At 35.9% G+C, this 15,363-nt stretch overlaps 1 protein-coding gene across 1 annotated transcript in view; it reads right to left on the bottom strand.

The window, feature by feature from the left end:
* The window catches only part of HACE1 (HECT domain and ankyrin repeat containing E3 ubiquitin protein ligase 1), a 50,203-nt gene extending 37,172 nt beyond the window's left edge, over nucleotides 1-13,031 (bottom strand). The window contains exons 1-8 of the mRNA XM_009327930.1: nucleotides 12,982-13,031; nucleotides 11,680-11,769; nucleotides 9,759-9,863; nucleotides 8,328-8,403; nucleotides 7,919-8,050; nucleotides 6,643-6,725; nucleotides 4,122-4,218; nucleotides 2,053-2,154 (exon numbers count right to left, since the gene is read on the bottom strand). Of these exons, the coding sequence (XP_009326205.1) occupies nucleotides 2,053-2,154; nucleotides 4,122-4,218; nucleotides 6,643-6,725; nucleotides 7,919-8,050; nucleotides 8,328-8,403; nucleotides 9,759-9,863; nucleotides 11,680-11,769; nucleotides 12,982-13,010 (714 nt within the window). The 5' untranslated portion in view covers nucleotides 13,011-13,031. The remainder of the gene's footprint in view (nucleotides 1-2,052; nucleotides 2,155-4,121; nucleotides 4,219-6,642; nucleotides 6,726-7,918; nucleotides 8,051-8,327; nucleotides 8,404-9,758; nucleotides 9,864-11,679; nucleotides 11,770-12,981) is intronic.
* Between the last annotated feature and the right edge of the window lie 2,332 nt (nucleotides 13,032-15,363).

Raw genomic sequence — 15,363 nt, 5'->3', positions numbered from 1 at the left:
GGGAGTGAGCGAGCGGCTGCGTGGTGCTCAGTTGCCAACTGAGGTTAAACCATGACATAAGAAGTCACACCCTGCTAATCAATAATTGTTATGATTATCCTCTTCTCAAAATTGCCCTTTTTTTTGCCAATACCATCACTTGGCTCACAAAGACTAGATGTTGCAAACACCCAGACACTGCCCTGTCTTCAGCTCCTTTGTTCTACGCTTTTTTCTAGCCTAGACTTTTTTTGCAGATAAATTAACTCTTCGGTGGCATTGCTCTTCATGCATTCCTATTGTATCCTCATTTACTCCCTTCTCTCACTTTCAGGAAGTTCAGTAATCCTTCTCACAGAACTGCAGAAAGGTGGAATGAAAAGGAATATCACAAAGGTAATTAGTCCAACACTCTGCCCCAAGGCAGGAGCACTTGTACCTGCTATCCAAACTGGCTTGCCCAGTTTGCCTGCCTGGTTTTTAGATGTCTTCTACTCTGGAAGCCCTGCAGCTTCACTAAGGGATCTCTTCTAATACTTCACTGTCCTTGACCATGTGAAAATTTTTCCTCAGGGTTCACTTGAATCTATAGCTACAGATGTCTAAGGCAGTATCTTTCTCCCTGCAGTCTGTCGATAATTTTTCCAGTTTGTCAAGAACATTTAAAATGAGAGTCCTGACTTCTAACATACATCCAGTCCCTTCACGTCATCATTTTTAGATAATATGAACTGGTCATTATCCAAGACTTTGGGCAGAACAGCTCAGACATGGCCATAGAAAACCATACTTAAAATATTCTTCCATTTTGGCAACGAAGCATAACTATACCATTTATTATCTAATATATTTTGCATACCCTCTCATTCAGATCTTGGTTTTGCACACATCTCCACCATTACTCGGACAGACAAAACATTCATTTTTCTTGTTTATTGTTTTCACTTCTACAATATACAACAGTATGCTTTGCCATTTACCTTTCTGTAGAAGGTCTTGTTTGTTCCATGGTTTTAGTCCTTTAACTTTCTCTCTTATTTGAAATCATCTACACCATCTCCCCATGCTTCTAATATACACTTTGAGAATTCTCATCACTCTCATTTTACTTTGTAAAATTCAACCCTGTCTCAGAAATTTAAATACTGTTTCTATACAGACTTACAAATCCTCAGTCTTGTAGTGGAAGTAATAGGATTAGAGAACAATAAAAACTTCAAAAATCTAGCAAACCAAGTTCAGTGAAGTGGCAACCAACACCTTATAAATCTATTGTTTCTTTGGGTTTTTTTGTAAATTTACAGTCTGTGAGAGTGTTTGCAGTTATTTTCAAGCAAACAATATATTAAAAATCCACAGCTAGCTAGATTTGGAAGGGAAAAAAAAGCATTCCGTGCTTCCTTCCCCCTACACAATCAGGAAACAAAAACTCTTTTCCTCGCTTTTCCTTGCTTTTTCTTTGCTTTAGATTGTACTATCCCACAATAATAAAAGAAACAAGGAATAGAAGCAGCACTGAAAAAGGAACAGAAGAGTTTCATCTACAGCAATAATAACCAAATGAAATTGCGGCTGCAGTCTTTTACACTCTAATTGTAAAAGGCAACTTCATACAGATGAGCGCTCATACTCCGAATGCTCAAGTTCATCCTAGATGATTTAAGCCTCAAGACACCTCCTAGAATGGGTATCTGCAGATAACCACTAAATGAAGGAAAATAGGCCCTATTACACAAAGTAATCGTATATATAGAATGCTCTACCAGCACCTTTGTACTGAAGCTTGCAACAAGTCTGCTTTTTCAATTCTTATACTGTCTAGATCACTCTGACAAATATGCAAAGTTAGAACACTAAATTAAAGCAGATCTACATTTAATCCCAAATTCTTGTGTTTAAAACTATGTGAAGACTGTAAATTTTCCATCGGGGGAAAAACATACATAGTGGTCAACTACTGTGGCATTGATAGTCAACTGCTGGTAGTGTTCTAATCAGGACACTCATATTAAGCAATCAGATCTCCACAACACAGACAGATCGGTAGCTATAAAACACCTAATACTGTATTACCATGTTTTCCCGTAGATCTTCATTCTGTGTCATTTGAATTATTGTCTGGAAAAGTCGAGGATGGTATTGTATTAAGACTTCACAGGTCTCTCCATACCCACCCTAAAAAGCAATAGTTCAAAAACCATTTTAATTAAAAGAAACACTAGAATTGGGGTTTATACTATTATAGGCATTAAAACCTACTAAGGATTACAAATTTTTTTTTTAAATGCTGAATGGAGAAATCCATAGCTAAAATAAACTGAAATGCAATAATGTATCGCAGTTAGACATCACAAAAACTTTCAGAAGATGGAATCAAATTCTTTCAGTATATCGGCTCACATATATCCACTCCCTTTCTTCTGTTTTTTGAAATGCTTTCCTACTTAGAAAGCCAAAGTTACATTTGAACAACACTTCACCTAACAATTTACCAGAGGTTAAAACCAGTGTAATATTTAGCTTCTCTTCCCATTGCTGATGGATGACACATCTACCTAATTACACACAGAATCTAATCCTTCAAAACAAATGTTTTCCTAAAGGTTCATAATGCACAAATCTGACTTAGAATCATAGAATCACAGAATCATTAAGGTTGGAAGAGACCTCTAAGATCATCGAGTCCAACCGTCAACCCAACGCCACCATGCCCACTAAACCATGTCCCTAAGCACCTCATCCTTCTTAAAGGAAGAAATAGGATAAACTCACGAAAGGGTTATTTAATTTTAAAATCAATACAGAAATATGATTCCACTTGTGCCTCAGATGAACAGCTTCAGACTAACTTCACAACCTTTTGAGAAAAATGTTTTTTGGTTTTGTGGTTTATTTGTATCAGCTCTTACTTAACATAGTTGCATTTTTAAGCAGGCACCTACACATCAAATTCTACACTGGAAAGATGACCATGTAATGTACTAAATGCTGCAATTCTAGATGCTCCTTCTCTTTGCATGAGTTTATAACTCACTTCAGTGATAAGATTCATTAAACGGATTCATTTAATTGTTCCTGATGCCAAAATATTAAGTATTAAATACCCAGAATCTGCAAGAATTAATGAAAGTCAGCTCTTCAAAATCAAGGTAATACCCTGTTGGCAAGAAGTATACGAATCTGTAATTTCAGTCTTCTAAAAACGTCTCTACTCTGAAAAGCAAACCTGTAAGCAAAGAATAAAACCCTTCATGTAAAAGGAAAGAAAATATTTTGTTTTCTCCTTTTTTACTTAGTATCATGAGCTTGTAAACTAGATGATCTTGAACATAGTAAGATCATCACTACAAAACAGCGAACACCAGGTGTCACTACTCACACCTAAAAAAAGTTGACAGAATTTTGATGTATAAAGTGGTACCCTAGGGATCGTAAAACTGGAGACGGAAGCAGACATCTGAAACGCTAATCATAAAAACTAAGAATAGCACCATTAAGTACACACTGGTATACTGTCTTACAGGTCTGTGGCTACAAAAAGCCTCCAAATTGACTATACTTCATGTGGTTTTATTGTAATGGTAAGTCATTTTGCCACAATAAAGAAAAAAATCTAACCCTGAGCTTCACAGTTGAGTCAGCATGTTTGTTCCTCATTCAGATATAGTATTTGGAATATCTTTAAAAAGTAACAGAGTCAGGACCATATAAGTTTTGTTTGTTTTTAATTAGCAATATCTCTTCAAGAGAAAAGAAAATATATTGAGATTAATAAAAGATCACCCCTTTCTGCATGCCTTTACCTCTTACTTGTTAACAGTTAAGCACCTAAACAGAGTCTATTGCCATTATACCAAGGATTCCCAAACGTTCCAGTCAAATGGAGTTCTGCAAACTCTTTGTTTCTCATGAGCTCCAATCCTGCAAAGTCTTGAAAGATGTTAAAGCCTTTTGCAAAGGGTACAAATTGGGAACCTGCCTGTAGGATCAGTTTAATTGCAAAAAAAATATTTTTGCACTTCTGTTTCACCAAACGACTACCATCTTTCATAGGCCTTAAAAATAAAAAAGATAACACTGATCAGGTGAAACTGCAGTAACTGATAGAAGTTCACAGAAAAAGAGTGTTGCTAACTCAATACCTGTACACAAAGATCCAGTGGAGTAATGCCATTTTTGTCTGGTAAGTATTTGGCTCCTCTCATCAAAAGAATTTGTGCAGTGTCTCTCTGACCATGGCTATTCAAAAGAAGAGAAGAAATAGAGTTAATACAGCACTTAATGCTCTACCGTGAGTGATAAATCTGGCTTTATTGCATCTAACAAACAAAACCAACATAAGCTAGGAGAAAACTAATGGTATGAAACTAAGCAGAAACACAGGATGGAAGATAATGCCACTTACATTCTTCTACTACCTTTCAAGGCCACTGCAGAAGCACAGTGCAAAATTAGGTATGGGCCATTTACCAAGCCAGAGTCACACTCATCATTGAGAAATGATTCATCTTAGCCTAGCCTCATAAATATGTATGAGCTGCATTTCCTGCAAAAAGTTCTTTCTCAATTCACACCCTAATTTACTTCACAGAGAAAGTTTTCTTCACTGATTTTTCTGCTCACTCCTACCAGATTTGGGGGAAAAATAATCTAATTGTGCTTTAACCATCAGGAAAACATGAGTAAGTTTTTTTTTATTGATAAAACATCTTTTTTTTTGCGCAAGAGTTCAATACATCACTCTTGGCTGATTTCTTTTAACCAATACACATGAATGTTTTGCCTAGCCTTCAAATGTGAAGAGTGATGTTTTACTTTTCCATTCAGAGACTATTTCATAGTCTCACTCATCTATTTATAGGTTGTATAGGACACTTAGGTTTCCTTGAGTTGAGAATGTCACAACTATTCCAACAGGCCATCATTGCCTAGAAAAAAATAAGACCAAAGATTATTTATATCCGTCAACACCTAGAGCACATACTTTCTAAAACCCTTTCTTCTGAAGCAAATGAGAAATTGGGTACCAGTGATTAGATGTTGACTTCATTAAAAACACACTGAAAGACTCGTTGACTATTGCCTTCACCATTATTTAGAGCATATACTGACAGATGTAATACAGAAGTATCTAAAGAGTGAAATGAAAGACCGACACAAAAGACATAGCAATTAAGGATACGGATACAAGTTTTTCAATTAAGTTGTAGATCGCAAGCTAGTTTACAGTGTGCCCTTTACACAAATGTATATGAGTATTTGCTGTCCCGGAACACACCAAGGCTGCCTGCACTAACAGTTCAGGAAGGGCAAAGGAAAAGCAACAATTAACAGCTGAGGGTCTCTCAATAGTTCCCATCTGAGTTCTTCTCATCCATGTCCTTCCAGCCCAGGAAACCAACAGGTTAACCTAATGTACCGGACTTTGCCCCAGTGCAAACAAGCATTCAGAGTCAGCTACCAGATCTCAGAAAGGAGATAAGACTAATGGCCTACCTGAAGCACCTCTTCACCGTAATTCTCTAGACTAAGTGCACAACCCAACACCTTGAAAAAACAGGGGTTTTGGAGTCAGACTTTGAGCACCGATACCCTTTCTCCAGCCATCACCAGCCACTGCTACCACATCCTGCCCTCCCTGTCATCAGGGACCTATAGCCTTTCTTCCTGGGTGTCAGCACCACCAACTGGCACTTCTGAGACATTAACTTTCACTACACACCCTGTTCATTCTACATCCTGCCAGCTACTCCAACTGTTAATTTCTAGAAGAACATCACCGCTGTACTTGCAACACATTCCTTTCTCATGGAAAACCTCCAAGCCGAGACAAGTTGCTTACTTCTTTTAAAGCGAATGCCAATGCCAGTCCCTAAATCAAGCACCAAGGCATTCAATTAACTAGCAGCTATTTATTCTCCACTTCCCTTCTTCTCAACTGCCAAGAGTCAGCATAAACTAACTCCAGAGCTCCAGAGACCAGGGCTTCCTCAACATAATTCTTGGCAGGCCACCAGGTCAGTCCATTTCTCTTTTTGTTTATATTAACATTTAATCATAGGTGAACTATTTAACCTATAACCAAAGCACAGGGATTATAAAATTGTAAATGTTCTACCAAATAGCAGAAATGCTCCAATTAAAACAAAAGGTCATTTATCATATGTGATTAGTTTTGAAATAAAACTAAATTGTGAAGAAAACAGAACTGATCAAAGCAGCAGTATAACTTCAGTTCAACTTTGTAACTTTAAGGCATATATGCACATTTCATGTACACTGTAATACCATAATGTACATTAAAGAATAGTCAAACTTGCCTCATAAAAGGATGCATTTTTAGTTTACTCAAAATAATCTGAGTTGGTGGATCTCATTTTTTCAGAAAAAAATTCAGCAGTCATTGATTTATGACTCATGCTAGAACATGCACAGCTATGTGTTTAACACGTCTGTTAGAAAGAGGTATATAAGCCTGCAGTACACTAAGATAAGTATTTAGATGAGACACCAAACTACATTCGAACATGAGGCAAGATTAAATACCAGTCAACTTTTACCTTTCCTAAATTTTGTGCTTTCTATTTATTCTTATTGCAGAAGGGGGAAAAAAAAAAATCAATTCCACTTTTAGCACAGCTTTCAAAAGTTAAGAATATATACCTGCAAGCAAAATAGAGCGGAGTTGCCCCTGACACATTCGGCCTGTTTATATCTGCACCGCTGTCTAGCAAACACTGCACCGTCTAGAATAGAAGAAAAAATACCAGCATTAGAAGAGCAGCAACAGAAAAGTCTATTGGCTTGCAACTATTCAGTGTCATACATGTCTAATTACACTGAAGGATTTAATTTTGAGCAATGAATCTCAAAACCAAAATTCCTAAACACTAGATGGAAAATCATGGCTGTCAGAGCTCATAAAGCTTCCTTTGAACTTCCCATTTTAATAACAATGCCTTTTATTGAATTTCAGCTAATTCCAAAGACCCCTGGAACTACAAGCCCTTTAAAAAGGAAAACAACACTTTTTAGAGAAATAAACCTCAAGTTCGTGACAGCCATAAACAGCCTTATCACAAGCTGAAGTTTTAAACACACACTAGAATAGAAGAAATAAGTAAACAAATTCTAAAATATGAAAACATCGAGCAGACTCTCAAACAACTTTTTCTATATTTCAGTCACATAAAGTAGATAAGTCTATAGATAACAGTTTCTCAGAATTTAGACTTCCAAAGTCGAGCTCTGACAATGACAACAGAAAGGATCTGGGTAGAACAATAATTTTTTTTTAATGGTAAATAGTCCTGGAGACAATCTGTATAATTCAAGATCACTACTCTACATGGCTGTAACGCAGTTCAAGTAAAGCATCCAGACCTGTACTCTGAGTGTAAATAGTCAGCCCTAATGCAAGGCCAGGCCTAAAAATTATTCACACAAATCAACGAAAGAAGAGTCTATGTGAACTTGTTTACTTCTAATGTTAAATATCTAACTGACCCAATTCTCTGTTCATTTTTTTATTCAGTAAATTAAGATAATTTCAGACTTCAAAAGCACATAATAGCTGGTACAATTATGAATCAAACACATTCTAAAAAGTAAGGAAGAACATTTTCAAATGTTTAACATTACGTCAAAACCTGCAATCAACAAGGCAGTAATAGTACTATGGAACAGCTGAATAGTTTACAGTAAGTCACTTAAACTCCCATAAACACTGAGATCAATCATCTCCACAAGAATAAATTAGTTATGCCCATGGAAGTGTATGCAGTCAATACTAAGACAAACAAGACAGTTCTTCACACTTCTAACCATTATCACATGCATGACTAGCCTAAAGTTTATTAAAAAAACCCACACACAACAACACTGAGGCATTACCCAATTCTTTACAAATCAAATTTGTTAATAAAATTGAGAAACTTACCGTCTTGTGTCCATTTTGACAAGCTACATGAAGGGCTGTCTGTCCCATTGCATCTTCAACATCTACATTACTGACATGCTGAACAAGATCATGAAGCAATTCTGTTCGTCCATTGACAGCCAACCAATGAATCTAAGTACAAAATGATGATATATGTTTTCTTTAGCAATAAGTGTTTCATAAATATGATTTTAAACCTGACTGTACTATTGTCAACATTTTCACGAAGAGAAGCTTTGAATAATATTATCATATGCTTAGGTACTTTGATCACATCATTCGATTCCTAAGGGCACTGGACACACAGCAGTTTTGTTTATTTACGTGTAAGATGGCAGAAGCATGAGAAATGAGAATCTTCAAGTTCTTCATTCATTTTAAGAGCACCATGAGAATCAATAGCACTTACTGCAGTCAAGCCTTCATTATTACAAATGTTGACATCCGCACTGTATTCCAGCAGCTTGCTCATACATTTCTTCTGGCTATAAACAGAAGAATACATTAAAACCCAGCCAGGCAAAATCATTTATGAAGACCAAGTATCTTCTTAAGCTCCACTCACTCTAATTCATCATTGTACAAACCATAGCAGGTAGTTTTACTTTATAAGGAATATGGTACTGAGCATATGGAAAAGAGAAGTGATCATCAGTAGCACTAGAGACTCATACAGTGCAAGTGTAGCATACGACAGCACAGGACTAAAAACAGTTGTGTAGCTGAATGTTTTTACGGAAAGTGTAGAAGTACTTAACTACCACTCTAACAGCTTCAGCTCAGAGTGAACTATGCTCTCAAGACAAGAAGGTAGAGTTCAGCTAATGGAAATCCATGAAGTTCATCATCATCTGTACACTTCGGTGACACATTTACAGTACACTACTAAATCATTATTTAATGAGACACTCCTTGCAACATTTTGCAAATCTTCGGCAAGTACAATAACTGCTTTAATGAAAGTAGGGGTGTTTTTCCTACTTCATGTTTTGTTTGGTCTTTTAATGCTCTCTAACGCTTTAAGTGCTTTACCCTTAAGAGTTTATTCTTACTTTTCCTTTTTTTTTTGGTACCTCTCACCTTTCTCATGCCTCCTTTCCACATAACTGTCTCCTGTGTGTATTCCTGCATTTCACCATGTACCACTTGGCTGCTTCTTTCTCCTTTCTTCTACAAATACCACTCCCACATACCTAAGAGCCGCTAAACACTACCTCCTCCTCACTTGAGGTACCAGCAATGATACAATTCAGTTACTGGAACACATACATGCTCTAAAAAGAAAATTACAATATTACCATTATCAGCTGTGTGTTTCCACATACTACAATTCAAGAAATAAGATCTTAAAAAGGTGTTTGCTCACTGGTTTGGGGTTTTTTTCCCCTCTCCTAATACTGTGCAGGCAAACTTTGTATTCCTTTCCTTGTAGTAAAAATTTCCTTGGAGATAATATCTGAGTAAAAATCTGAAACCTCTGAATCCTTCCAAACCCCCTAGTGTCCTCTTCAAATTCTTTTCTTACTTAGCTAATTGGAAGGTGAACTCATCCCTTGTTTGATCACGGTTATAAGAATCATTAAGCTCCTGCTTAACAGAAAACACTAAAATGACTGGCACCGAAACTGGCATGTCAGACATAATTTTATATAAATAGGAAGTTGTTTTCTGAATATTTAAAGTACAGATTTTAACCTCCAAGTTCCCTGTGTGTCATCCCTATTTTCAAAAGTGAAAACCAAAGTACTTTGTTTGAACTACACAAAAATATTACAGAACATCAGCTCAAGTGCATTACACACAAAGCCTTTTTTAAGGTTTTAAAAAACTTTTTTCTTACCCATTCCTTGCTGCTAAATGGAGAGGTGTACATCCTGAAATGTCCTGATAATTTGGATTTGCTCCTTTTTTTAATAATAGAACAAGACATTCAACTGATCCACAGCTAAGAACAAAATAAGGGAAAAACCGTAACAAGGATATTTACAAACCAAATATATATTGACATAAAGACAACAGCAATACTATTACAGATTACATTCAGTAGAAAATCTTAACACAAAACCATTTTTACACCCTCATAGTTCAAGTTACACAAAGCTAAAGGAGACACTTAAATGCAGTGAGAACTGACTGATCGTAACTTGTACTAATGAACTTGTGTACTAATGTACTAGGTGATTTTAGTGACTTTAAAACCAACAGCAAATCTTTAAGACTGCCAATTGTTTAAAATGTAAACTGTTTAAAATGTTTTGCTTACTATTTCTTCTCACCTCCCTCATCTTTAATCTATTCACAGGACTGAATTTTCCATTAAATAACAATTCTAATATAATTCTTTTGTTACACTTCAGTGTCTGGAAGTTACGTATAAGAGTTCAAATATCAGAAAAATTCCAAAACATACAAATATTTCTTTGCTATTTGTTTTGAATCTGTAACTCCCTTTTACTTTTCATAATATAGCAGCTCTTCAGGATAATCAATGTAACTGAGAACAAAGAAACTTTGCATTATGTGTTTATCTTACTCCTGAACTCTGCAAGAGGAAGAGCTGATAGGTCATGACGGATACAAAAATACCATCATGTTTATCCTCCCTATCTGTTGTTATCAGTCTTCCCAATGACAGAACTGCCACACAACCACCCAAAGAAACTGAAGCCTAGCTGTACATTAAGTTGCAAAAACAGCATCTCTATGACCTCTTAATGACCCAACAACTAGCCAAGATCCACAAACTAAGAATCCACAAACTGTAACACAATTTCTTGGGTTTTATGACCACTAAATACAGCTTTTCAAAGATACTTCTAAGAGGTATGCTAAAAATTTGCTTGCTTTTTTTTCTTTAAGTACTTTCTTAAGCAAATTTTATATAAGCAGCATGTAATTCTGAGACGGAATGTTTGGGAAACAGGTATTTCTAAAACAGCCTGCTTAAAGCTGGAACTTCTACCTTTATTGTGTCCAAATACCTGCTATTTATATGCAGTACTACTACCATCTCTTATTTTTACCTTTTTTTTTTTTTTAACAGTTTAAATGAAGAACTTTCAAGATATTTAAAATGGAACCCAAATATAGAGCACTCATTCGTTAGTGTAAAGTTTAGTTTTTGAAATGGCCTTTCAGGAAACTATCTGGTTCATTTCTATTAAGGATGTTAATCTGGCTGTTTCTTGGCAATATAGATTTATCCCCATTGAAGACCTACATAAATAATAAATAATCTAGGTCACAGATTTGAAATTCGCACCTAAGTCCTTTATTCAGGATACAAAAACTTATTAGAAGTGAGTGGCCAAGCTATATTCCCTTCAATTATGGTCACATGAAGTACTTTGGAACAGCTGCTTCCTAATGAACATCCAAGTGCTTCCCACTGTTTCAGAATACTTCAAAAACAAGCAGCACCTGCAGACAAGGTTTCTCTAAATCTACAAGAGGCAAGAGTAACCCAGCTATACAGGATACACATAATGGCTACATTTCTTCACAGACAGATTTCACAGAAAGGAAAAAAGTATCCACCAGACTTCCTTCTCTAGAATTTGGAAAGCCATTTGATATCATGTGTAAAACACGTCCTCTCAATGAGGCAGGCACACTGCTAAAAAAACAAACAAAATACAAAGAGGAAGTGCAAAAACAAAATGTTAACTGATACTACAGAGTTTTCCAGCTTACATTGGTGCCTTAGATTTGTGGTAATACTTTCATTGTTAACTTCTGGACTGGACTCAAGTAAGTCTTACTTTGCTGCAATATGAAGCAAACTTCTCTTCACACGTCCAAATGCATAATTCACATCAAATTTTGAATTTGATAGCAGCTCTGAAACAGACCTTCAAACAGAAATATAAATTTATTTAAAAAATAGCTCACAATATCCAAGCAAAGTATATACTGTAACTTGTACACAAGTACTCTATTTCTTACTTGATAACTATTTCTCTTTCCTCCAACTGATTTCTGAACAAGAGATCCAACAGCTTTCAAGCATATTAACAGTACTTTTACTCTTTCACTTCTTACTTGTACATAAAGAATGAACTGTGACACTGGGCAACCGTTTCAAAAGTAAACCAGTAAGAATTAGACCAGATGGCCAAATCACTTCTTCACAAATATGGAAAACAAGCATATTAATAGCTTTGGTTTGAAAAACAATAAATTCCCATTTTCCTCCTCATCTCAACACAGACACCCTAACCAGATATCCAGCAGCTTTCCCAAACATCGGCAAAGCTCAGAAGGAAGACGGGTATGCAAAATCATCATGATGAAGTAGAAGGACACATGATACACCAATAGGATAAGAAATTTAAATAGGACCCTTCAAGCCCTAATGAATTAGTACAGATAAAACATTAGTTAAGATAAAATATTTCAAAATAGGCAAAACTGCAAGTGAACTGGTGATTTCAACCTCCAGTAATGAGCTGATCACATAATTTAGAACCCTTGCATACAATCTCAACAAGATATTATGTAGCAGAGCAAATGTCTATCTTGATTAGATAAACAATTTACAGTTTCAGTAAGAGTTACTACCTGCTTGCCTACAAAACTCAGCGGAAGGTAGCACCACTTAGCTGGCACTATACAAGCCCCCAGGTCCCAAACACTTTGAGGACAACTGGGTAAGAGAAACAGCTGCTCATCTGAGCAATCCCAGAAGTATCAATCTCATTGTCCAACTCTTATTCCATGTCTTTCTGAGACGTCTAATGAGACTAAGAGCTTCTATGTCATCAATAAATACACACTCAGAGCTACAACCCAGTTATGAAACAATGCTTTTGTTCTTATCACAGGACAAATTTCTCTATGTGCATCAACAGAACAAATCCCAGCTCCAGTCTACGGCATAAAATAAAACAGGTTTCTCAGGTAAGAATATACTGGGATGCACAGTCAGTGACTAACTTCAGCTACAGAAGATATCTCAGCAATTCAGCAGCAGAACTCCTGAGAATGCTCTAGCAGCTACAACTCTAGCAAACATGCTGTTTTTTCGGACCTTAAAAAAAAAGGAAATTTAAAGCAGCCCTCACCTGTGCTGGTCAGCCATAACCATCGGCATCAGTGTATAGACAGCAGTTTCATTATCTGTGAAGAAATTAAATTACTCCATTATCATAAAGAAATCTTTTACATAAAATAAATTCATCTAGCAACACTTACTTACCTTTTAAAGTATCCACTGTTCAATAGATGGTTTTTTTTAACACACAGGTTATACATACCTAAAGTTTCATTATAAAGAAAAAGCCACTATACTTCGATAGGAGAGGTAATTAACAGGATTGCAATACATGACATTTCAATGTGGCTTTTTTCTTTTACAAAGTAATAATTACAGAATTTTCAATGGGGCATCAATTTCTTTAAATTGACAAGTCTGTTAATTAAGTCAAAGTATTTAAGAAATGTGCATTAACAAACAAAAAGTAAATAGCTTATTTTAAAAAGAAGGAAATTTCCTGTGTTACAAGGTGACTTCCAAAGTCCTGATACCTCTGAGTTTGTAAAAGTGATTTCTTTAAACTAAGTTCCTCCATAACCAGTCATTTTTGTCTCTAAACTTGAATAGTTGAATGCAATAAATCTCATTTTAATTTCTGATCAGTTTTATATTCCACGTTTGAAGGCAATGAAAAAAGGCCAGAACACAAAGATCCAAGTCAATGGTGGGAACAGACTGACATTCAGCTATACAGCCTCTGTCAGTACTACTGCTGCACATACCGGCACATTGTATGGGTATGACGTGCCTGTTTGGTCACTTATAGGCTTTCTGGAGTAAAATACTATTTTTAAAGGATGAATTTGACAAAACTTAAAAGGTTTTAATGCATAATAATTATTAATATTATTAATGTACAATTATTATTATTATTGATTTATAATTATTATATTTTCTAGCTTGACGCAAACTACCCACTGTTGGGAGTACAATCTCCACAGACTCTTCACGTAGATGCCAGCTTATGACAGGAGGGACTACACTTTCTGAGAACCCAGATACCTGGTTCCAAGATATGGAAATATAGGACTACTCTCATAAAACTTATTTTGATCTTTTTCCTCATCATCTTAATTGATCCAAATACCAAAGTTACAAAGCAATCAGAACAGGAAGAATTAAAATAGACCCAAACAAGTATAGTTTCTCATACCTTTTACGTACCATGCTTCTATACATTCACTACTTCCACTAGATCGGCAAGCTGACATTTACCAAATATTAAACACAGAATTCTTCAGAGTTATCAAGTGGAGTCAGAGAAACCCTTATCATGCTGCAGCTATGCTATTCGTTATTATTCTTCTACAGTGCTCCAAGATTAGTGCTGCTACCCACTATTTGAAGCAGGCTGTCTGTAGCTAACAAAAGAAAGAAGCAATGCTAATCTATTATTACCTTTGAACACTGAAAAGAGATAAGTCGTATTCAAATTCAAATCACATTAACTATTATTTAAAGAAATTAAAAAAAAAAAAAACGTTGCCTGCAGTGAACGCATGGTGGAAGAGACACAAGCCTCTCAAAACACCAAATGATGTTTCGAAGCTGCAGAGAGTAATTCTAACCGTCACCAAGTTCAAGAGTTTGAACTGTCTATAGAATGTTCCTTATGGCAGAGCTCTGTGAGCATCACATAACTCCATCCCCAACATGCACCATTAGAATTTGACTGCTGTGGGGGCAGGCAGGCTGGGAGGGAGGGGACGCACGCGGAGGGAGAGTCCTGGAAATAAAATTAAATAGATGTTAAATAAAGATATCAATCGTGGAAAAGATTTGATCACTTTTTAAAAAGGTATCCATGATTAGCTCCCAGTATATACAAATGAAAAAAAATTTCTTGCTTGAGCTCTGTTCTACAGATCTCTTGGCAGGAAGATAAAGCTCTCCAACTGAAAAAAAACCACAGAACCTGAGAATGCCAACTAAATCTGAGCATGACATCCTTACGTATTTCCACAGTCATGCCCTATTAAAGAGAAGAGACAAAAAAAAGCTTTAAATATACCAGTACACTTAACTGAAATGCTTAATACTGATCCTAATTAAATAATACAAGTATAGTGATCTAGAAAAAGACAATAGTTAAATGTGAGTGTAGCTGGGACATAAAAGGTGTTTCTGGTATAGTTACAAAACTAAGCCCTTTGCTATTCTATTAACAGAATCTACACTATGGAGCATATGCAGATTTTCCCAGAGTTTTTCTGTGCAGAAGTAATTAAAAAGGTGTGGGACTAAAGAGCTTTTGTGCCTTTTTTTGGTAAATATTATCCCTATTCATAAACAAACTCCTATTGACTTAAAGTAAAAGTACCTGACACCAGGGAGAGAAAAAGCATTATATGCCTCATGCACTTACAGAACTTATTTGTTATCTAACTTTCTTGCATTTCAAGTCATGAAC

This window comes from Pygoscelis adeliae, unplaced genomic scaffold (genome assembly GCF_000699105.1).
Source record: "Pygoscelis adeliae isolate BGI_AS28 unplaced genomic scaffold, ASM69910v1 Scaffold76, whole genome shotgun sequence".
NCBI classification, from domain to species: Eukaryota; Metazoa; Chordata; class Aves; order Sphenisciformes; family Spheniscidae; genus Pygoscelis; species Pygoscelis adeliae.
Note: the sequence above shows the minus strand (reverse complement) of the source record. Positions and strands in the feature narration are given on the sequence as shown.